The 25,385-nt window shown below is 34.3% G+C and overlaps 1 protein-coding gene across 2 annotated transcripts in view; it reads right to left on the reverse strand.

Annotated features, from left to right (window-relative positions):
* Positions 1–25,385, reverse strand: part of LOC149085788 (rabphilin-3A-like) — a 71,561-nt gene that overhangs the window by 30,780 nt on the left and 15,396 nt on the right. For both annotated transcript variants that reach the window (XM_089232187.1, XM_089232188.1), the window contains exons 2-10: positions 20,995–21,132; positions 19,496–19,639; positions 19,187–19,316; positions 18,821–18,907; positions 17,751–17,910; positions 14,936–15,040; positions 9,371–9,523; positions 8,989–9,164; positions 5,024–5,177 (exon numbers count right to left, since the gene is read on the reverse strand). In XM_089232187.1, the coding sequence (XP_089088313.1) occupies positions 5,024–5,177; positions 8,989–9,164; positions 9,371–9,523; positions 14,936–15,040; positions 17,751–17,910; positions 18,821–18,907; positions 19,187–19,316; positions 19,496–19,639; positions 20,995–21,089 (1,204 nt within the window). In that variant the 5' untranslated portion in view covers positions 21,090–21,132. The remainder of the gene's footprint in view (positions 1–5,023; positions 5,178–8,988; positions 9,165–9,370; positions 9,524–14,935; positions 15,041–17,750; positions 17,911–18,820; positions 18,908–19,186; positions 19,317–19,495; positions 19,640–20,994; positions 21,133–25,385) is intronic.

Here is a 25,385-nt window from a genome sequence, read left to right on the forward strand (position 1 = left end):
ACCACAGCAGCCCTGACTTATGAAGTTTTACTTTTACATTTTTTGACCATACACTGCTCAGGTTCTATAGACCAGCGGTTCTCAATCTTTTTTTACTCATGGAGCCCTTTTCAGTATATAATTTCTGTGGCGGAGCCCTGTTTCACTCGAGGGGAGCCCTTTTTCATACTTACTTTTTATGGCAGAACCTTGTAGGCATCTCTTATTTACTTATCTATCAAATTTACTGATTCATTTTATTTTCCTCGAGCCGCAGCGGAGCCCCTGGGAGGTGCACGCAGAGCACCGGTTGAGAACCGCTGCTATAGACAATCATCAATTTTAGCCATTACCCCGGGACTTCACAGTTTCAGTTCATATATTCAATTCTTTATTATTCATATATACAATATGCTACATACTATTTCACATGACTGATTTCCAAAAAGTGTGAATATGCCACCATTATAACTAAAAATTTGTCAAAGCCCTACATGAGAAATAAGCAGCATGAAAATACCTACAATGTGTTTCCCACTTTTTCTGTGACAAAGATCAAAAGAGGTGTTTCAATGGATTGTAATACATATATAAATACAAAACTACAAGAGGCAAATTGCCCAACGAGGTGGCTGGACGTGAATGTGTAACGCAAAGAACTTCTCAAAAACTAAGACTGAAAAGGGAAGTTTGGAATATCTTTGTTCACATGCTTAACAACTTCCCAGGTAATTGCAGGACCAGAAACCACCTTGAGCTTGTGAAAGAACATGAAAATCTGTACAAAAATGGAATGCCCAATGTCTTTCAAAATGGCACATCACATCCTCCCTGCTAATCTCAACCTGTTCTGCTGTTCTCTCGGAGACCGTCCATCCCTTTGGGAAAGAGCGCAAACCATCCCAAGATGGTCTTTCTCGGCGGTCAGAGGTCATGTCTGTCTGTCTGTCTGTCTGCTAATCTCAACAAATTAAAAGAAAGTGTGGGTGCTTACCCAAAAGATCAACATAACCAAGAAATTCTTGAGTTGGAGATTGATATAAGGGGAGAGAGAACACATCAAAAATATCATGGATGATATTTTGCTAAAACATTAAGATGAAGTGTATATGAGAATAAAGATGGAAAAAGTCACATAATTTTTACTAATTAAAATTTTACTCTAACTCTAATTGTATTTTCTGTGAAATATCCAGATACGTAACTTGTACTCTAGAAGTTATTTACACTTTTTTAAATTATTATCAGTGCAATAAGTTCTTTTTTGTTGTTTTCAATATTTCAGTCACTTAATCAGCCGATTGTAAATGACTAAATTCACAAATATTGACCCCTTACCACAAAAGCAAAATTTGATTGGAGTAAATCATCATTTCCATGATTACTCAACCAAGCAAACACATAAATAACTTTTACCTAAGGACAAAGAAAAAGTACTTTTTTTTGTTACAGAGTTATTTTCAAAAACCTTAAAGATCAATTGATCCCGAAGTTGGTCCTGCTATTGATTCTGCATCACAGCTAAAAAAAGTCAAGGAACTCTGATCTAGATGACAGGAAATCCAAAATGCATACAATAATTTTTTTCATAACAAACTTTTCTCATATTGGTATATGCAGCAAAACCGCTACAAAATTGACTAGTCTGAAGTGTTAACACAGGATGTCCCAATGAACACACAGCATCAGATTTCCTGATCAGCCAGACGAGCATTTTGATACGTAACATGGAGGGGGCTCTGAATATAGGATCATAGTATCATTGCAATATTAAATATAAATGTGAAGTAAACATGATAATTGATTACTCACAGTAATTTCCTATGCATAGCCAGACCTATTTTTATTGGCCACAGAAGAAAAAATACCTACAGAAATAAAAAAAAAACTGGTGTGCGTAGCCTGCATTTCCAGTGTTTAAAGTATTTCTCTTCTCCACCCCCCCCCCCTCCCTTCTGGTGATGCGAGGGAAGATGGGCAATAACCTAATTGAAATGGTAATTTAAACAGTAAGACATCAACTGTGTGTTTTGCCCAAATCCATTTCTGGAGTAAGGCATGTCTGTTCACATCGTTAAATTTCCCATAGAGCATTAACAAACAAGTTCTTTCTCAGATAGCTCGTAGGTTATACACAGGAGATTACTGCAGTACCAAATATTGTTGCTTTTTGTGCAAAATATCACGTCAAAATTCTCAATCTTTTTTAAAGCCACCTAAAAGCATCTTCACACATGTTTTCGTGTTCTGTAAAAATGTCATACTGGTCTTTCTATTACACAGAAACATATAGCATTTTTACAGAACACAGAAACACATGTGAAAGAGCTTTCAGTGACATTAAAAAAATTTAGAATTTTGACATATGACATTTTGCACAGACAGCACAAATATAAGCAATTGTATGAGAATAAGCAGTGAAAGAAAATATTGTACTATAAGTGGTATAGTAAATTTGAATTTTATCAGCATTTAAAAGAAAAATTCTACATTTGGCAGTATATTTTGTATAATTGGAAAGGAAGGCTGAACAAAGATCTATGTTGCACTCTATTTAATATAGACTCTTTTGGCAAAATAAAGATCTAAAATAGGGACTACTCTATTTCATTGTGGTTATCAAACTTTTTATTATGCAGAGCATTTTTCCAAAGGAAACTATTGCTGAGCACTAACTTTGATCACAGTTTATACTAGTGTTGCGTATACAAGGTGTTATAAATCATCGTCTCAAAGTGATAACATGCTGTAGTCTGTTTCAGAGTTGAAGTTTCATATTGAAAATTATCAGCTTAAATTCAGTTGTCACAATTTTTTAGAGTAATGATTGGGGAAATATAAAAACAATGAATAACTCCAAGTTTTTACACAGTTCCTTATCAAAAATGAAAATCAGTTAAATTTACATATTGCAACATTGAAAAGAAGAAAATTTGTCGAGATCAAAATTTTAGATTTGTATCACTTTCCCCGTGCTAAAATGTTTGTTGAAAAAACTCAAGGTTTACCACTCAGTATTTGCCAAAACTCATTGAGAATTCAATTTACAAATCAAAAAATTCAATTTTACTCCAAATTTTGTTGAGGAGTGAAAATACTCCTTCAAATATTATATATTTTAGGTTTTTTTTAAATAGTTTTTCATATTAAAAAAATACCCATTCGTCTACAAAACTACCTCTTAAAATTTTGTAGAAGAATGAAATTACTCTTCAAAATTATTTTTTTGGATAACACTGTCACCACTCAGCACCTATCACTATTTTCATTTCAAGCGAAGAACAGCAAAAAAAACGAAAGTTCCTACTGCTGATATCTCAATTTATATACTTTAACTTACTTAAAGTTATATAAATAACTTTGATAAAATAAGTTATATAAATAACTTTGATAAAATAAGTTATATAAATAACTTTGATAAAATAAGTTATATAAATAACTTTGATAAAATAAGTTATATAAATAACTTTGATAAAATAAGTTATATAAATAACTTTGATAAAATAAGTTATATAAATAACTTTGATAAAATAAGTTATATAAATAACTTTGATAAATATAAATAACTCTCAAATGAACCTGAAACTAAAACACCCTCCTACATGCGAGGGCAACTCTGATAGGTTTCAGCAGCTCTCAAGTAGATCACAGCATAAAAGCCACTAAGTTGATGTCTAGACGTTTTGTGAAGGAAAGAATTCCTTCTAAGGCAAAAAGTGAAGTCAATTAAGCAGACACAAAATGAATCTCTAAATCACAAACTCTGGATTTGAATTTGGCAATTAAAAGTAGCTTGCATTACATGAAAAATCAAGAAAATTTACCCAATTCTTTTTATAGTGAAAATTTCTCTTTGCCTCAGGTAGATTTATGATTTCGCTATCCTTCATTCACTCTAGTCTAATTTTCTTGACCATTCAGTTTCCAATTTTAAACCCATTTGAACATGGCGTTCATTCATGTTTTCAATATCATAAACTTTTCAGTGGATCATGTTTCAGTGACAATCAAGTTTTTTGTCTTTTTCGGTTATTCTTAATGAAAGTTTGGCTGAAAAGCACAGCAGGCTAGCCAAACAGAGATTTATGCTTCACACACAAGCAGATTCATTTACTATCTATGTGGTGTTCCAAGAATTTACATGCCAGCTTACCAAAAACGAATACAATGCATTGTATTATAGATCTTTGTTCAGCCGCACATAACTCCTAAATTTCAACTGAAACATGGTGTGATTCAAAAGTCAGGAAAAATATTAAAAAGCTATATATTTTATTAAATAATAATATCTCAACAAAATAATCACAGACATGAGCAATATAGGCTAAATTAGGCTTTATCTGGAACAGAGCAGAAAATTAGATTGTCATGTCCACCAAAAAGAGCACTTTTTTGTTACATTTACTGCTACTTAACCATACACACACCTTGCACACGTCTCTGATAAATTTCTAATGAATCGATACATGCCGAAATGTGTGTTCTGAGTGCACGTGTAACCCCTAACGTATTTAAGTTGACAGAGTTGTGCATGTGCCACCATCTGTCTTCCATAGTTTGAAGTGAAGATGGTAAATTTTCACTCAGAAGTTAATTCACTAGAAATTTATTTATGAGTGCAGTGCCATCTGGTGAGCATGACTTTAACTGATTTTTTTGTGCCCACCCCCCCCCCCCAAAAAAAAATAACAAACTTGATAGTACTCCATGCTTATCTGTAATTATTTTGTATTGCCTTATGTTCATTTTTAAATGAATACAGCTTTTTAAACATTTTTCAGACACTCGACTCATCCCATCCCAATAATCATCTAAATGCAGACAATGACATAAAAATATCATCTGTATCGTTAAAGTTTTTCACATTAAAAAAAACTGTTTTAGTTGAAAAAAATGAACAAGTTTTTCATTCTATCGAACATAAATTTTTATGAGAAACTCTTGACCCTCACTGGATCACGTGAATTATTTTATGTGCAGTTTTACTTCCGTTTGAAGCGAAGTTTTTTAAGTAGTCTTTTCCTGAATTTCACATGTTTCTTACTTGCAGTTTCTGGGGAAGTAGCTTCTTCAAGTGATGGCGGTCGCTTTTCAGAGGATGACAGGGAACTTTTTTCAAATGCTGTTTGTCTTTGCTGATGAGTTAACATTGACTGGCTCCTGCCTTGAATTCTGTTTCCTTGGACAGACAAAGATTCCTGAAATGAAATTCAAAAAACTGAATTTATAATGACTTTTTTTTGTTCTCCCAAAAAATTCAATTCCCCGTAACTAATCATTCAGATGAACACAAATAAACTAAGTTTCAGGATAACTTTTCTTCCCTCCAAAATGTTGCTTTTCTCAGACCTTTATGTCATGGTACAGACACATCCTTCATAGCTCGTCACCACTCCCAAAGATCTGCCTTGCCTAAGTTCAGAAAAACATTCTTCTTTCCTCTGCCAGCCTTCTCATTCACACCCATCAAGTGCAGTGCAGAATCAGAGAAATCAGATCAAGAGAATGGATGAGTGACCAGCAGAGTGAGTGGACATATGAGTGACAACATGAATGACCAATTGAGTGACCAAATGGGTGATTGAGTGAGTTGGTGAATTACCGGGAGAGTGACTATATGAGTGATGAAATGAGTTGGTGAGTTACAAAGTGAGTGACCAAAAGACACCAACTGACTGAAGTCAGTGGTTGAGTGAGCAATTGAGTGAGTAGACAAATGGGTGGGGGACTAAGTTTGTGAGCAATTGAGCAAGCCAGTAATATTTCAGTGATCAAGTGAGTAACCATATGAGCGACTTGTTAACAGGTCATTGGCTCACCTGCTCACTCAGGATCATAACCGAAACCCTTTTCTGCTGTAATCGTCTTAAACCATCGCCATCTCTAAGAAGCCTGGAACCTGACCGACACTGAACTCTGATGTGTAAGAATAGACCCCTTATATGATTACTATTACATCAAATTAAACCATAGCAACCAATTAAATACAGTAAAAGTCTGATACAATGAGTATGGCTTATAATGAGAATCTCGCTATAACAAGTGATTGTCAAACAGCTAATGTTGAAGGCACAAAAAATATTTTCGGTTCTGGCGAGTTAAAAATTATGAGGCTTTCCCTATAGCATCAAAAAAAAAACTCCCAAAACCCAAAAAAGTTTGTTTTTCCTTCCCCGCCCCCCCCCCTTGAAGAATTAAAATAAAATAATGGATTACTATCACTTATCATCGCACATGCTCCTTGTAAACATTACGCTGAGGTACTTTCAATGAATGATGCACTCAGCTCAGAAAAGTCTCATTTCTTACTCGTATTTCATAGTTTTAGGCTTTTCCACTACACACAGGTGATATGTGACAATATTATTCAACTCTTGCCTTTAAGGCCTATTTTACCAAAACTTGTAGCCAAAAGTTGTTTCAGAATGACTCACCAAAATGTGCTGAAAAAACTTTCCGATTAGCAGAATAATAATGTTAACGAGTCCATGAAACCTGCAGTGAGAATTCTGATTATTCTCTCAGTTAGATATATTGTTTTGAGAATACAAAATTCTATGCAAAAACATATCAGAGCTTCTGAAAAACAATCAACCTGCTGTGAACCCAAAAATCAATTTTACAACCTGTTCATTCTCTAATATTAAAAGGAAATAATCTAAAAGACGATTACAATACAAATATAGCAGAAGTTTTCAACAATTTACAACTTGACAGAGGAAAACTATCGAAATTTAGTTATAACAAGAAGATAGGCATTTCAGTATTTAATACACATTTCATGTTTTGTGGAAATATGAAATTTGGCATCACCCTGGCTGTTTTCAACTAGCAGAGTTGTAGACATTACAAAAAAAGTAGCGTTTGTTATAATGTAAGTTGTTAAAGTCTTTCTCAAGCTTGCTCCACACACCGATCTGTATCTTCCCCAGTCTACTGTTTGCTATAATCTTGCTCAATCTTACCGTGATGTACAAAAGTCTATATTCTGTTTAGAAAAGTGCTCTTGCAGTGAAACTGTGTGACTTGCAAAATACAATACAAACACAAAGGCCACAACAGACAAAATGCCCAACGAGGTGGCTGAAATAAGAGATGACCATAAAAATATTGTTACAAACTTTTGACGATAGATTGCGCGATTCGTTCGATGGCTCTCAAAATGTCGAAATCAGTCGATACCGGTTTCGGTCTCGGACATGCGATTGGCGGAGAACTGGCGGGGCGTGTAGAGAAAAATCTAGAAAGTCCCGCCCCTTCATACGGTAGCACCGCCGACTAGGAAACTGTGAAATAGAATGTTGTGGAATGTTCTTTTTCTCAAAGTTTCTATCCAGGTTATAAATACCGTGGCATTCACAAGATGGCAGATTGAGAGAGGCTAGACAGGCTAAAAGAGACTCGAATAGACAGACTCTATTGCTGAAGTCAGTTGCGTTTAAACTTTGCGAGAAAGTTGTTAGCTCTCTGATTAGCTTGTAAATACGTGTAAATTGCTGTTCTGTAAATAAATCTGTGTTTGTCCATCGAACCGCTTCTTGTTTTGCAACCTCGAAGTCTTGTGAAAAATTTTCCGAAATAATATCAATGTCAAATATAAACAAGAATGTCCATATTTAGGAGTTGCTGTACTCAGTGGTGAAATCTCTCTCAAAATAAGAATATTTTGAAAATAGTCTCTCATTGTTTTTGTTCAAACAAGAAAGAAGAGATACAAGAATGAAAATGGGTGGAAAAAACCAGTTGAAACCAATTTTGGGTAAAAAAAAATTGTAGTCTGACAACATATGTCTGGATTAGGGAGTTTCTACACTTAAATAGTTTCACTCGAGACACGTGCCACTTACTCATAAAGTTCTCACAAGTGATTATAGATATCTCTTCTATTATTGTCAGTCAAATTGTGGTTTTAACAATTGATAGTTACATAACACATCCATGGTGTAATATGATCACATCAGGGATCTTGGAGTTGCTGATAACAATAATGATTGATAACAATCAGAAAGAAACCCAGAAGCAAATGTAATTATCATACGACCTGCTTGTTCAAATAGGATGTATGAAAACAGGTCACAACTCTGTTTTGCTTTCCCAACAACTGATTGAAAAATGATCAATCACAGAGTTTATCACGTTGTTTTAAAATGGGATATTTTTCCTTTAAACTGAAATCTTGGGCTTTTTTCATTACTATTTAGCTGTCGTGCAGAGTTAGCATGGAACCTGTCGTATATTAGCAATACATTTTTAAATGTGTATATATATATGATACATTCCTGCGATCACTTGAGAAAGTCTTTCAGCAAAAGTAACTGAAGAACCAGGCAGGGCCCTGGCTCTGTCCCACTAGGGATATAAGCCATTTACTCAGCTGGGTTATTACGTAGCTGGGGAGCAGCCACATAACAGTGAATCTGGTCAACTGAAAGAAATGGAAATAACTGAAGGAGTGAGACTTTCGTAATACCTTAAACTAGCCTCTACTGTAGAGGAGTCATTGCAAAAGCACATGTGCATGGATCACAACAGCTACTACATTCACATTAGGACATTGTGAACTGAGTATGGAAATTTTCGTATACAAGGGAAGGGCCTACACATCCTGGCCTTCTTCATAGTCTTGCAGGTTGATAACGATACAATAACTTATAGGGAAAAAATATGTCTTGTTCAACCTTAGAGCTTAAAAATACACAGGAATCTTTTTGGTAGGAAAGAAAAGACAATATAGATGGGAAAAAATATAATATAAACCAAAATCCTGATAATTATAAACAATTTTTTTTTCCATGTCATGATACTGGTCCATTCCATAGTTTGCAAAAGTCATAATCATACCCAAATGATATAAATAAAAATACACTCAAATAATATCCTTTATTTCAATAAGCGGTGTCTACTGTGTTTTCAATTTTTTTTCCCCATTTCAGGCTATTTTTACCTTATTTTTGCTTGGGGTTTTTTTTTATTACATGAAATGTATATGACAAATTTAAAAAGGAATACTTTTCTTGAGTGTCCCTGGAATCGTTTTTCAGTAGCTTCCTGTTCATTACTTTCCTCATCATCTTCTGACTCTTTTCGTGGCCTAAACCAATAACTATTGGCACGGTTGTGTTGATCAGCTTTTCCAGAGGGCCTAAGTACATCTTGTTCAGGACTTCTTCTATAAGTAGGTGATCCTATATCACAAAAAAATGAAAAATATACTAACACGTAGACATTCAGCCTCACTCTGGCCACAGTGTCCAACTATAACTACATTCACTTTTTAAATTTTGATGGTTTCTATTATAGGTACATGTGAAACACGAATACTATGAAAAACTCATTTACAATACTGAATACTTAAAGGTCCCAAATTTTAGAAATAACGAAAGTAACTCACGCTCAGGTACTCCACTATCTCCACTATTTTCTCTTTCTAATGAATATGAAGATTCCCTATAATGAGGTGAGGGGGACCTGTGCGGAACTTTTGGGGAAGTGAGTTGCTGTGTCCCAAAACCTGGGGATAATAAATTGCCACCAACATCTACGGCTACAAAAAAAGTGAAACATGAAATAAATACTCAATGAACAAATAACTAGTGGTAAATCATATTCAAAACGAGAAATGAAAACATAAACGTTAAAACAATAAAATAAACTTTAGATTAATATGTTAGGGCCACACATTCCAGCATGTACCAATTTGATTCGTTAAGAAATTCTTCGGAGGGAATGTTCAGCAGTTGCATGTACAGATAAGCAGTAGTAAATTACATCATAAACATTCATTGGGATATAAAAATTTTAAATTACTGTCAGACTCAAAATTTAAATATATCTTACTCAGCAAAAACATTAAATATCGAACTTAAGTTTTTAACACTAGAACTATTGAGCGGTCAAAATGACCGCAGTTGGAAATTTTGTTTTTCATTCAGATTGTAAATACACTAAGAATGCCTTTTTTAAGAAATAAAATTATCATTTATTTTTCTCTTCTAAAAATATAGTATAGAATTGCCCATATGCTTCATTACATATCAGGAGTAAACAAACATGCAGGTTGTTTCAAAAAAAGATGGGCTAATTTCTAAAACATGGTTGAATTGCATTCAAATAATTTATATTTACATGTATACAACATAACTATTTTGACATCATTGTACAAGTATATGAAAAATGATAAAATTGTGTGCCTGTTGCAACAATATGAAAATAAAAGCAACAGAGTTGTGATGACAACACCTCACGCTCTTTCTGCTAGTAAATTGAGTATTAGCTTCAAGTGTAAAATCTCTTGACTGCTCCAGCTTAAGGATTTAGGTCACTTGATCCTCAAGACCTGTTTATGAAGCGTGCCCTCAATAATTCATTAACATACAAAGCAATGCATGCACCCTCCCCAACGCCGCTTGTTTTATAAAATTCCTTATATACAAAAAGTCTACTTCACCACCTCAGGACATATCACTATATTGCAATTTACTGTCATTAATGAGATGGGTTGGAAATGAATGCGCTATCTAACAATGGTCGCCTCAAGCTCGCTAGGGAAAATATGTATATCCTCCTTCAGGTTTGAACCTGGGACCATGATGGCACAGACGAGCATCTTACCACCATGCCACTCAGGCACTATAAACGAAAAGTGTGGAATCCCTAGTAACCTTTCATTGTTTTGCTTTATTGCAACCCCTGAGTTGGAGGGGTGGTCTCTTGATTGTCATGGAGCAACTTACATTCGAAATTTTCAAATCAATAAATAGTATGCAATGTAAATTCGAAAAAACGTTAACATATTTTTTCACTGGATTAGGACCCCAGTGCCCCCTTCCATGAAAACCCTCATATGATAGTATTTCAAAACAGCCAACCCTAGTTCTTATGGCACTTGGTTTAATCTACTAAAAATATATCGACATTTACAGCAGTATCACAAATTTTTACAATAACAGTTAAAAAGACTGCTCCACTAGTTCTAGTGCTAAATGGTTATTGAAATTTTCCTGATCTGCATTATAACTGCCACATTAAAAATCACTAAACTTTCTAGAAATTGACATCTATTTTCAGGAAGAATTTTTTTTTTGTGATTGCGAGCTGATAATGCTTTCGACATTTACAGCAGTATCACAAATTTTTACAATAACAGTTAAAAAGACTGCTCCACTAGTTCTAGTGCTAAACGGTTATTGAAATTTTCCTGATCTGCATTATAACTGCCACATTAAAAATCACTAAACTTTCTAGAAATTGACATCTATTTTCAGGAAGAATTTTTTTTTTGTGATTGCGAGCTGATAATGCTTTCGACATTTACAGCAGTATCACAAATTTTTACAATAACAGTTAAAAAGACTGCTCCACTAGTTCTAGTGCTAAATGGTTATTGAAATTTTCCTGATCTGCATTATAACTGCCACATTAAAAATCACTAAACTTTCTAGAAATTGACATCTATTTTCAGGAAGAATTTTTTTTTTGTGATTGCGAGCTGATAATGCTTTCGACATTTACAGCAGTATCACAAATTTTTACAATAACAGTTAAAAAGACTGCTCCACTAGTTCTAGTGCTAAACGGTTATTGAAATTTTCCTGATCTGCATTATAACTGCCACATTAAAAATCACTAAACTTTCTAGAAATTGACATCTATTTTCAGGAAGAATTTTTTTTTTGTGATTGCGAGCTGATAAATGCTCCCTCCCCCAGCAAGAAAATTGACTCAGCCTATCGCTTTTATTTTCCTCACTACGATACAAAGACACTTGCCATGAAGTGTGTGGCTTTTTAGGAAGAGAAATACTTTTTTGGGGGAAAAAATTGTTTTGTATTACTTATACTGAGCGTGTACGTCTTTACTGTGCTGAAAGAAAGAAGAAACAACACAGTCTCTTTCTTTCTGTTATCTAACTTTGAATAAAGGCTGACTCTGCCCACTGGCAGTTGATCGATTTTAGGGGGAATGGAAAACATGTTTGACTGCAATAACAACTTCATCTTCTATGTGGGCTCGTCAATGCCAAAATGAAAGTGTTTCAAGAACACAAGATATTTTGAGATGACTAAAATAAAGCAGATCAAATTTGATGAGGTATTTCGTCAAATTTGTAATGTTTAAAATTTTTTAGTGAGAAAAAAATGAAACCTACAGCAACCCCTGATTGTACTGCCCACATTGATGCAGTGTGAAGAAATGGATCTCAAGAAGAAAGGGTCTGTTCATATATTTATACACAAGGGAATAGCTAACTTCTCTTGCTGCAAATCACTGGAGAACCATTGATCTTAGAGGCATACGTCCAATTAGAAAAAGTATCCAAATAACGTGTAGACCTCAGATGTGGGGTTGTATAGTTATTTAAATAAAAAAAATTATATTTTTACACGGACACTCTGTGTTGAAAAACCCAGCTAGGAAGATGTTGCTCTGTCTCTCCTGTTTTCTCTAAAAGATAAACTGGAAATTTTGGAAGAATATGACAAGAGTTTTAAATTAACGACAAAAGTTGATCTTACATAACAGTTGAATACCCTTGTGTTAACTTCAAAAATGATTATAAAGCAGAGAAATAAAATTGAAGAACAAGCTGCTGGTTGCAGGTCATCTGCTGTCAAAAAGATGAGAAAGAGATAAAAAAAAGATCAAAAGAAGAGATAAAAATTTTGCCTGAGCAAAGTTGATGCTCTGTTAATTTTATTTCTCTAAAAGATTTTAAATGCAATTTTAAAACTCAATCTTTTCTGTCAAGTATCAATCAATCATATACCGCTGTCCCTCCCCTAGAGGCTTACAGTGGGTTTTCCTTCAAGTATAAATGAAATGATTTTTTTATAGAATTGGAGTTGCAATTAAACACATTCACTCTTATAATATTTTGTAAGGTTTTTGAAGGAAGGGGGTTCTTTTTTTAAAGAAGTCTCAGTTGTGTGTTTAACACATTTAACCCTTAACTGGTATGGTGGGGTCATTTTGACGCCATTCATTCTTTATCTTGCCACCCCTTGAGAAAGAAATGCATCTGGACCATCTTATTTTCATGACCTTTCAAGCTAGTTGTTTACAAGTGTTTAATAATTTATGATGTTTTTCTACTTTTTCTTCTCTCTACATCATTGATCAAAGTTTCCATAGGGTCAAAATGACCCCACCACACCACTTGCGTGAGGCTTTTTTGTCTGACGGCCGAAGAGTTCAAATTGAAATGGTGTGTATCGGAAGAGCACCATTTTTCTTGACAACGGTTTCAAATTAATGGTGAAACAGCTGTATCTGAGGTGAGCATGAGAATAGTAATGCTAGTGAATTGTAAGTAAGATCTGTGTGATCTGTATATCATGGTGTTGTTTGCAAGTACTGTGTTTTTGGCTTAGAATAAGACTAATTTTGGTGCTTGTGAAAATATAGTACATATTATTTTAATTGGCAAATTTTATTTTCCTAGTATATTTTAATCATGTCTGTTAATATTTTAATAATGAAAATAACGTTAAAAAAATTTAATATGTAATTGAAAGTTTTATTCAAAATTCACACATCCCTCCATTTTTTCAAATGTGTGTCTTAATAAAAGACCATTTTTGAGGAAAATAATTGAATAAATTTGAAAAATTATTTAGTGAATTACTTGATAGATGAATGAAGTCATGTAAAAAATTCATTGCTTTTATGAAAACTCTTGTTGATTTTTTTTAAATGCATTAATATTTGCTGGGGGGTCAAAATGGCACGATGTCAGGTACGTACATAATTTTCACAAGTTAGTTAAGGGTTAAATGAAGTTTAGACCCGGCCTCCTGAGCGTCATACAAACAAGGTTCTACTATCTTTCACTGATAGGAAGTCACCAATATTCCATACATTTACCATGTTGGCTAAGCATATTTGATCCTTAAAATTGTGTGAATAGTTAAAGAATTAATTTCTATCTGAGAATAAATGAGAATTAGTAACAATAAATCTGAGAATTAATTTCTATCCAAGAGAAAAAATCCCCCTTTCCCCCATCTCTTAATCGCAAAAAATTATTTAGCAGCTTACTAAGTTTGTCATCTATGAGCGATAAGAGCAGTTAAGAATAAATCAGGTGGTCATAGGCTTAGCTTAGGCCAGGTTTTAGAGACCATACTTACACAGGGACACAGGCCCAGCATTACACTATAAAAGTTTGATAAAAGACCTTTTACGAATCTTAAGAAAAACAACCGATAAGCCTATTGGTTACATTCGCTTAAATGTAACAGATGCGCTTATTGGTTACATTTTCTAAGTTTTATCTAAGTTTCTTGAGCATTTTTACAATAGAGGAATGCAGATGTCAGGGGAATATGATCGAAGTGTTTAAAATTTTCAACGGATGGATAGGATGGACCACCATGAGTTATTTATACACCAGCAATCTACTGCTTCAACAAGGGGACATCAGTATCAATTGGTAGGAGACAATTCTAGGTTGTATTGTTGCAGGGAATTTTTCTCGAATGGGGTTGTGAATAAATGGAAAAGCTTACCTCTGGGGTTGTGAAGACTGACACGTTTAAAAAGAAAAATGATAAACATATTGGGATAAATGGAGAAACTACCCATAGTTATAGATGAGACAACCATAACTTTTATGTACAGTGTATTTATATTTTATCAAAATTATTGGTTTTTATTGGGTTGATATATTTTCTATATAGTTCCTATATACTTGACAAATTTTTGTTTACTTTAGTTTAGACATGGGCTTTTTTTTTCTGTCACCTCATTGGGTATTTTGCCTGTTGTGGCTTTTTTATTGGTATTTATGAACTTCAACATAAAATTTGCATCAAACTAAATAAGAGAGGAGTTCAGTTAGTCCTGCTACCAAGTTATGTCTTGTATGCAATTTAACCATTGACTTTTCTTTTAAAAAAAACAATACATATCAAGAACTCATTTGTATATTACAGAATTAAAAAAATGAATTCATTACCAGAGTCTGAGCTGAGCTGTCTGCTAGTCTGCCTTCTTGTCAATCGAGTCGATTTTATTTCCTCATCTGAGCTATCTGTGTATTCTTTCTCACTGCTGTTACGACCTTGGAGAAAATATACACATCACTTTCGTGTTTTGATTTCCCTTCATTTAACTCAAAGAACTTACAGTTTTTTTATAATTATAATCATGATAAACACAAATATTTCATTCACAAAACATGACATGACTTGACGAACTGAAAAAAAAATTAAGTGCCAGGGACATTTCTTAAGAGCCATGCATGGTTTTTCCTCACGAAGAACTGTCCCAAGTAATATATTTTTTTTACTTTTCCATAGCTTAATACCCCCTTCAATGGTGAAAAACACACTATAATGAAATTGCCACAAATTGTGCGCCATCCTTGCATGCCAATTTAGCAATCACATACAGACAATTTTGAGCACCAATGCAGATTTTTCAGTTGCTGTGGTGACCTGGCATCTGGGATCCATTGAACCCTGATACATGGTACAGTGGTCTCTCACTTATATGTTTCTGTCAATTATAAAATGATTTTCTATACTCCCAGTCAAAGATATAGGTGAGTAATGCTATATGCCTCTCTCACTTGTGCATCTTTTATTGTTCCCTTGTTCCCTTATTTACCTTGTTCCCTTACACTGATGCATAAGTGAGAGATCACTGTATTTGTACATACTGAGGCAAGATTTTTTTCAGACAACTTCAAATTGTTCATACAGTCAGCTTTCTGGAATATTTTAACCCTCTTTAAGGTCTATTAACACACATAACTGTCATAGACCACCTATGCTCCAAGAGATCTGTCTCATCATTCCGAAACATGCTAAGATGTGATTCTGAACTGTGCCTAATGAGTGCGAAACAATAGACTAGTAGAAGCGGGAAAAGAATGATAGATTTTTTGAATTGAGATAAGATATTTCTCCAGGAACGGAGATGGGCTGTGACAGATGTGTGTGAGTGTCAAATGGACTGTTATGCTTCCTTTTCAAGAGAAACTGTCCAAAAATAATCTTTTTCTATGTCTCCACCAATGTTTCTAAGTAACTAAATGGAATGCCAGCAAAAAACAAAAGCCTTCATTTATAAGAACCACAAATCTGGAAAATTTTTGCATAAGTTTAGCATGTGCTGCAAAATTAAACAAAATTTTAAAGAATCGTAAGTCAAATTTGGCAGGCATAGACACAAAGGGACTGATAATATAGGGTGGGCAAAAAGTTCATAGAAACAGGAAAAAAAATTACTAAAAAAACAGTCGATAGGTAGCGCTGGTATGAGCGACTTCGGTGGAAATATGCAAATGAGATGGTTATAAGAACTTACGTTCTTAATCCACAACTACTTCACCATGTCATAAACCGTGTATGTGAACAAGGATGCTGAGTGCGAAGGATAAAGCTTTGTTGGTGAAGCTGTTTTATGTGCACTAGGAATAAGCAACCATTGCCTAGCGTAAATTCAGAGTTCAGAAGAATGAAGAACTGGAAAAGGCGGACAACCATGTTTACGGAAGGCACGTTTGCCACGTGTTGCAGCCAAAATGGAAGCATTAGTATCTGAATCAGCTGCAGGGACCAGCAGTGCTCGTGTAGCTGCCAGAAGCATGGACTTACTACCATCCTCAATATGCAATATTCTTCATGGATTCCTTGATCTTTACCTATACACATTGCAGACGTGCCATGAACTTTTTTTTACCATCCGTACAGAGGGAAGCATTTGTGGGGTGGGCTTACTCCAAAATCAAACAGAATCCCACCTGAGTCTTTAATATTTTGTGGACAGATGAAGCTCATTTTTCATTTCATGGCGACGTTAATACCCATAACTGTCGGATCTGGGCAACATCTAATTCACGTGAGTACACGCAGAAACCACGCATTCCCCAAAAGTGACAGTGTGGTGTGGGTGTTGTTCATCATAGGACCCTTTTTTCTTTGAAACACAGTGCCCAGTAAATGGGTGGAAAACGGCCACGGTGAATACACATAATTAATGCAGAAGTGTTAAATAATGCTTCTGCGCGAGAAGGTTGTGGCATGTTTGCGTGAAAGTGATGCGCTTTCTCTACCTTCACGTTTATGCAAGATGAAGCAACTAGTCACACTGCTATTCTGGTCAAGGCATTCCTAATACAGATGTTCGGGGAAGACAAAATCATTAGCAGGCATTGCAGGTTCCCATGGCCTCCTTGGTCTCCAGATTTGACATCGGCAGACTTCTGGTTATGGAGATACTTGAAATCTTGGGTGAATCGATCCGGTCCATCCAATCTGTTGGACAAGAGCAATCTGCCAAGAGGTGTCATGTATACATTGGACCTGCTGCACTCTGCCGTTGCTGGATTTGTGACTCACCTGCAATGTGTTATCCCCTGTTTTGGTGGTCATGTGGAACATATACTGCTGTAATAAACGATTTGGAGGCATGCTGTCTGTTATTTGCATATATTTTCTTTGAGTTGTGTATGTCAGCACCACCTAGTGGCTGTTTTTTTAGTTTTTTCCGGTCTTAAAAAATTCCTGTGACCTAACGATGCTAACCCAGTAAACCATTTTTTATTTCAGTTATTTTTCTGGTTTTTATGAATTTTTAAAGTTTCTACAGACTTTTTGCCCACCCTGTATCATCTTAGAATACATCTTAAATCATCTACAAAAAATAAAAAACTTATCATTTGGAACACATTATTGAAACAAAGATTAATCATGAACAAGCAGGTCTATATCTGACAATTCCTTTTTTTAAAATCATCAGTATCTTGAAAATAAAACCACACCTACCTTTGCTTTGCAGCCAGGCATTGTACGTTGGCACTGCTGTTGCAACGGGAGTTCTGTTTGCAATTCCACCACCATATTTTGAAGGTTGATCAATTTTCTTTTCAGGGAGAGTGTATTTCGGAAGCCCTTTGTAAAACCAAGCGCCAGATTTTTTCCAGGTCTTTTTTTTTAAAGAAAAATTCGCAAACAAGTTAATTGCATTAGAATTTAGATGCAATTAGAATGATGTCGATGAGTTCGAATAATTGTAGACAAGAACAAAATGATAATAATAATTAGAAAGATAATTTCTGCTAAACCACCACTAACAGGATAGTTGATAATAGCAACAAATCAGTGAATAAGAAGCCATGGAGTGAAAATTAATCAAAATTAGCAACACTCATAAAAATCAATAAAGATTTTTTTTTTTTTTTTTTTTTGCAATATATAAGTTAGTTTAGTGAGCAAATAGAATGAAAATGTAACCATCCTTTAGTTTCAACATTAGCAATTTTGGCGTTACTGTTGAAAATCATATTGGTAACTTATCTATACTCAGTCAAAAATAATGAGCGAAGAAAGAATAGTCAAATCACTATAGAATGAAGCAGGCAGTCATATCTCACATGTAGATATGCAAATACTAGTGTTGCAAAGGAATTATAAAAATATTCCCATCACCACAGAGAGTGAGAATAAACACCCTCCCCTTTCCCCCCACATTGCTCTTTTAAAGCAGCCTCAGAGACTTTGCATATTATACCTTTCGCTTGATAAGCTATTTGCCAATTGCTGGAGATCCCTCGAGGATGCATTCAAAAATATTTTATGCAACAGATTTTTAACGACGTTGTATCATTAGATTGAGAAAAGCTGAGTGGACATATGAATGTATTGCCCACAAGCTTGATCATTCTCACCAACCTCTTCGAAGATTCTGGGAGCAGTGAATGCGTGAAGGCACACAGTTTTTTTTTTTTGTCATAGATTTGTTCTCCACAATAAATGATCATCTAGTTCTGATATTGTTTATGCATCCTAATATGACAATTGAGGAGCTTATTTTCAAAATGCATGTTTATTCTTACCTCCCTCGTCTCTGCACAAATCTTGCATAACCAGACAGGTTCTCTACTAGCACTAAATGTATCAACACCACACTTCGTACAGACAGCCTGAAAATTCAATAGCTTCCGATTACCCAAAATTGCACACATATTTATATAGAAACAAAATAAACTCTTTAAAATAAATTTTTGCCTCATCATTAAATCAAGAGAAAGTGTTTGTGTGAGCCAAAATGCCTGTAAATGCTGAACAAATCATCCATATTGATCCAGGAAGAATTAAATGAAAACAAAAGATTGATCAAAACTAAGAACTAAATAAGTTGACAAAAAAAATTCAAAATAATGAGGGAATCATGCAAAACACAAAAATTAAAGAAAAATCACCTTCCGACAATCGCTACAAAGAAGAGGCGAAGCTCCGAGTATACCAAATTCATCAGCGCAAAGAATGCATTGCGTCGTGCCATTACCCATTGCATTCTTCTTCATGTTGTCCAGTCTTTCAACTAGCCTTCTGAACATTCAATGAAATATATACAAAACGATTTGTTCACACATCAATGAAAATTCAAAATTCATCATGAATATAAACAACATGCGTTCTTATAACACAGATAAGACATAATGTTAATTATTGATGAAAAAACTCTTGAAGTGGCTCAGATGTGTGCTTTTAAGTGAAAGTTTTCTTACCCAACTCTTTCTTGTTCGACCTTTTCAAGATTCTCTGCTCGACGTATTACATTCATAATAGCTTCTTGCTCTGCTTCGCTCAGAGCTTCTGGTTTCGAAAATGAGTTGATAGTGCTTGTTTTCACGGACCACCCTGTCCTCAATCTTAAGAAAATAAAAACAAAACAAATTGAAGTATAAGTATATACACACTACAAAAAAAGGAATCATGACACCCATGAAATAATTAAGCTGTTACTCCAGCATTTATTAACAACACTATTTATGTGAAAAGTAAATTAAAAACAAATGATACATGACTACTGAAATACACACTGCATTTGCAAATACTATCTAAATTACCTTAATAATAAAGTTTTCCTGTGTTTGATAGGAAGCTGGGATGGAAGAGATCTCAGCAATGGGATAAATCTGGCATTTATTCATTCAGATATCAATTTAAGAAACAATACATTATTTTTGGATATCGGGTCGATGTGGTTGAACTTTTTGTCTTCAGTTTTCAACCAATTGCATGAGTGGCTAGCATCTTAGAAATAAATCTTTAACGATTTCTGGCAATAGCAGAGTCTATTCATTTACACATTGCACAGGCGTGACTAGTGCTTTTCTGACAAAATCTGTCAGTTCAGCAGACTAGTTAATATCTTTACCATTGAGCTTTGAATAGAATCGGGATATACAGTCTATGCTTGATTCTGCAAACCCGCACAGACGTGTGCAAATAATTCGCAAAATGGAAAGTTTGTAAATAGAAAAGAATTGAAAGAAATGATATATTGTTTGAGACCAAAAGACTAGTTTATAAAAACATGTGATTTGCACATAAATTGGAGGTTAGCAAAATCAAGCGTTGACTGTAATATACATTTTAACCTATTGCTGGGAACCAAAGACTGATAATTTTCATTTGTTCTTCCTTTTCGCTACATGAAACTGTGAAAAAAAAAAATTTCGAAAGAAACTGATGAACTGATTTTTTCGGATATGGTAGGGGGTTTGTGCAAATATGGAATACAGATGACAGAACATAAAAAAAACACAACTCTAATAACATAAATACACTAGGAACCTACACGTGTGCAGAACGTACATTTTCTAGCATGCACCGATTTGCAAAAAATTCTGCAGAGGAAGGTGCACAAAGTGAATGTACAGTTAAATAGTAGTAGCACTCGTTACATGAACATCATCTGAGATTTTCATATAATAGTTAGACTGTATCCCAACTTTTATGTCTGCTGCGCCCATAGAATATAAATTTTAAATATTTGCTGGCACTATGGCTAAATCTTGAGGTATTTTGGCATTAATATAAATGGTTAGCAATCGCAACCCTCTATTACCATGAGTATAATTTCCCCAAAATATAAAGGTGTTATAACACACTGTTTGGGAATCAATCACTGCATTAAAATGAAATTTGGGGGGGGGGGGGGGTTTGGCAAATGCTTTTAATAATAAGAGAGAGAGAGAGAGAGAGAGAAATCAAAACTTACTTGGCACGAAGTGATAGCTCCCTATCTGTCGGGCAAACCCATTTGCCCCGTCCTGCACCAAACTCTCCCATATTAGGTCTGACACCAAATGCCATAATGTGTTCAATACAGGTACTATTTCATTCTCACTTTAAAACCCTAATAACAGAGTAGAATGCAATTAAAAACTTGTGACTCAATCACGACATGAAATTAGAAACACATTCTACAATGATATCAATAGATAATATAGGACAATTCATATAGATCTGGCCCCCAAAAAATGAAGGTGCAGTGAAACATCCCAGCAATGGCAACAAATGGGACAAAGAAAATGTGGCCATTATCCACAGGTTACCATTGTTAAGAGGTTCAGTATTTCTGGGGAAAACATCTAAAAATTTGACTGCATGTAAAATTATAACAATCCATACTATAAATAATTGAAAAAAAATCTATTTTGTAGAGCATGACATTCATTTTGCATTGAATATCTTTAATTCGTGATTGAACACATTTTCTATGATTAATTTATTCAAACATCAAAATGTCAAGTTTTAGATATGAAATGCTAGTGGTTTCGGCAAAAAATGTGACAATTTCATAAAGAAAAAATGCATACAGCGTGCTATACTGTAATCTTTGTATTTACGGACATGTATTCTTTAACACTTGAAATACTGGAGCAGTCTTTTTGACCGCTATTGCGAAAATTTGTGATACTGCTGTAAATCTATACATATAAAATTGATTTTCTGTCTGCGTGTGTGCTTGTGTGTGTGTACGTGTCTGTGTGTGTATGTTCCCTATACAAATCTACAATTTTAATCGATTGTTGCTAAATTTTGCATATATACCAAATGGGACCCGACTTGAGCAATGGGCTACTTTAAAAGTTCGTAAGAGCAGGGCAAATGCCCAAAATGAGCAAAAAAATGTCGAGCAACAATGCTTTCTGAGCCTCAACAATCACTTTCAGAATGTTTACTTTGGTTATCATGGTTCCCTATCAATGCATTTTAGACATGCATATTCTCCAATCCTCCCAGTAATTGAAGAAAACCCGGGTATTATAGCTAGTGTTTATATATTTTTAGATTAAACCTGCTTTGAAATATAGTTGTATGAGGGGTTTTAGGAAAACGGGTTGGGGAGGGGGGGGCAATCAAATTTTATCAATGTTCATATTTTTTCGAGTTTACATTGTGTATTATTCATTGATTTGGAAATTTTAGAATGTAAGTAGTGCCACAGCAATCAAGTGACACCTCCCTCTAACTCAGGGGTTCCGATAAGGCAAAACAATGAAGAGTTACTAGGATGTCAGACTTTTTGTATATAAGGAATTCTATAAAATACACGGGATGGGGGAGGGTACCTGCATTGCTTTGTATATGAATTATTGAGGGCATGCTTCACAAAAAATTTTTGGGGGATCAAGTGACCTGAATCCTTAGGGTCCCACCCCGTCTTCATCCCAGGTGGAGTAGTCAAGAGAATTTAAGCTTCAAGCTGATACTCAATTTACTGGCAGAAATAATGTGAGGTGTTGCCATTGCAATTCTGTTGCTTTTGTTTTCAAGTTGTTACAACAGGCAAACAATTTTATCATTTCTCATACAACTGTATAAAGATGGCAAAATTTTTGTGTTATACACATGTAAAGACACAGATTATTTGAATGCATTCTACCGCCTCTTAGAAATCAGCCCACCTTTTTTCCAAACACCCTGCATGTTTGCTTACGCCTGATATGTAATGAAGCATAGGTGATTCTATACTCTATTTTTAGAAGAGAAAAATAAATAACAATTTCAATTCCTAAAAAATGCATTCATAGTGTATTTAAAATCTGGATAAAAAACAAAATTTCCAAGTCAAAACAATTGTTCAGTAGTGTTAAAAGATCATCTTCATCTTACGATGCAATAAGCTTTCTTTGTTACTCAATATAGGGATAGTGGTTTCAATTGGTGCTTACCCGAGCAACCTTTGTCAAACAGCATGGAAATCAAATCCTCCCTGGGCAATGGCATAGCCACTCACTATATTTTAGCTGTAATTCCTTTGTTCTTTTCTCAAATGCATCTAGCACAGTGTTTCTCAACCACCGGGGCATGAATGATTCACCATATTTCAATATTTCTTATTTATTTCCAATTAGTCATGTATATGACAAGCCTTCAACTAACAAAAAACTAATAAACTGGGTATTGGCTTCTAAAAGTTGAGAACTACTGGTCTAGCACATGTGTTATCAAATACTTGATCATTGATCATTTTTGTCACACCACGGCCATTTTCTGCACACGAGGGCTAATTAGACCGGGACCTACAATTTATTGCCGATTCCGAACGGCAGGCTTGTTTTTCATACTCATCGAGAGGTTGGTGCGCTAACACCTCGATGGGGGACTCCCTGCGGTAGCAATTTTTGCTGCGGTCAAGTCGCCTTTTTTTGTTGTACCCCTGTGTCAGGAAAGTTTTCTGACAAGGACGAACTGGGTATCGAACTCGCGACACCTTATCAAATACTTGACTACTACTGGGAACCATGGGTCTGCCAATCACATTTTGAAACCAATAACGCAAGAAGAATCTGTACAGGTACTTATATATATTTAATATGTTCATTGGATTCAAGGAAGAAAAACTTCTTTTCCATGTTCTTTTCCAAACATAGCATACGACCGTTGTCTTCAATTTATGGTTCTCTGCTTTTTTTGTCACGGTCTAAAGATCATTTTCAGAAAATGGTTGAAAATATTGAAAAATTATTAATTCTGGAATTAATGAAAGAAATATCAATGAAACAGATATTTTCTGGATATTATACTGAGGTGAACTGGGAAAGAGAAGTTATCCTGTATCCCCCGGGATGAAAGAAATAATTTCAGAATTGATGAAAGAAATAGTTCTAGAATTAATGTAAGAAATAATTACAGAATCAATGTAAGAAATAATTACAGAATCAATGTAAGAAATAATTACAGAATCAATGTAAGAAATAATTACAGAATCAATGTAAGAAATAATTACAGAATCAATGTAAGAAATAATTACAGAACAATGTAAGAAATAATTACAGAACAATGTAAGAAATAATTACAAGATTAATGTAAGAAAAATTTTAGAATTAATGTAAGAAAAATTTTAGAATTAATGTAAGAAATAATTATAGAATTAATGTAAGAAATAATTATAGAATTAATGTAAGAAATAATTATAGAATTAATGTAAGAAATAATTATAGAATTAATGTAAGAAATAATTATAGAATTAATGTAAGAAAAATTCCAGAATTAATGCAAGAAATATTTCCAGAATTGATGAAAATTCAGAATTATTAAAAGAAATTTTAAAATTTTTGAAAAAAAAAAATTCAAATTACTGAAAAAAATAACATAAATCAATGAGCGAAATAATTTTGCAATTTCTGATAGAAATTGTTTCACAATCAATAAATGAGTAATAACATGATTATTGAAAGAAATGAAGATTTGAAGATATATCAAGAGGGGAAATAGTTTCAGAATTACCACAATTAATAATTGCAGAGTCACTTGAAGTGATTTCAGATTAAAATCAATCTAAGAACTAATTATTTCAATCAGTACTTACTCAAAAACTTTGTCAGAATCAGTGAAAAAAATTAGTTCAGAACTAATCACAACTGATAATTAATCAAAGAAATAAGTTCAGAATAAATAAACAATTTCAATTATTTTTGTCCCTGTTTAACTCGGGGCTTCATTTGCTTCAATTAAGATGTCACTTACATAAGTTGGTGGCCCGCAGGCTTCGTGGGAAGTTTCAATTTGGCCCGCTGCGGCTGAAAGGTTGAAGTACCCTGTTCTAAGAGGTCCTTGGTTTTCTTATTGTTTATTCACCATTTATAAAAATCAGACACTTTAATAAAATCAAAAGTATCACGATAAAACTGTTTTTTTTAGCAGCGGGCACTGCCCCATAGTGTACCGCTCAGTGACATGGGTGCCATGGTTGGACATTCCATCAATGAAATTTCAACCCATAAAAACCTTCAAACTATACCATTTGAACAGGAGTGCACAACTTTATCAGTTCTCTGGCCTGATATGTGATATTTCTACTGCCCACGAGCAGGGTATGAAGAAATTGAAATCACTTGATTTTTTTTAATTATTGATTCAAATGGAGAAAATTTCACAAAAATACAGGGAGTTCAACTTGGATATAACTGTGCTAAGCATTTGCAATATATTAGAATAGGGCACTAGGTTTTCACGAATAAAAAAAACAGAGAGATTTTAGTTTTTATATAAAGCCTTGAATTCTATGCCTCGAATTGTGATTTAAAATAATAGATATTATGAGAACATAAATACCATTGAACTTGAAATTTTAATGCGAAAAGTGAAAAAGTGTAAAGT

Source organism: Pholcus phalangioides, unplaced genomic scaffold (assembly GCF_987345545.1).
Source record: "Pholcus phalangioides strain wild (caught in Gottingen) unplaced genomic scaffold, Ppha-v1.0 ptg000005l_1, whole genome shotgun sequence".
NCBI lineage: Eukaryota > Metazoa > Arthropoda > Arachnida > Araneae > Pholcidae > Pholcus > Pholcus phalangioides.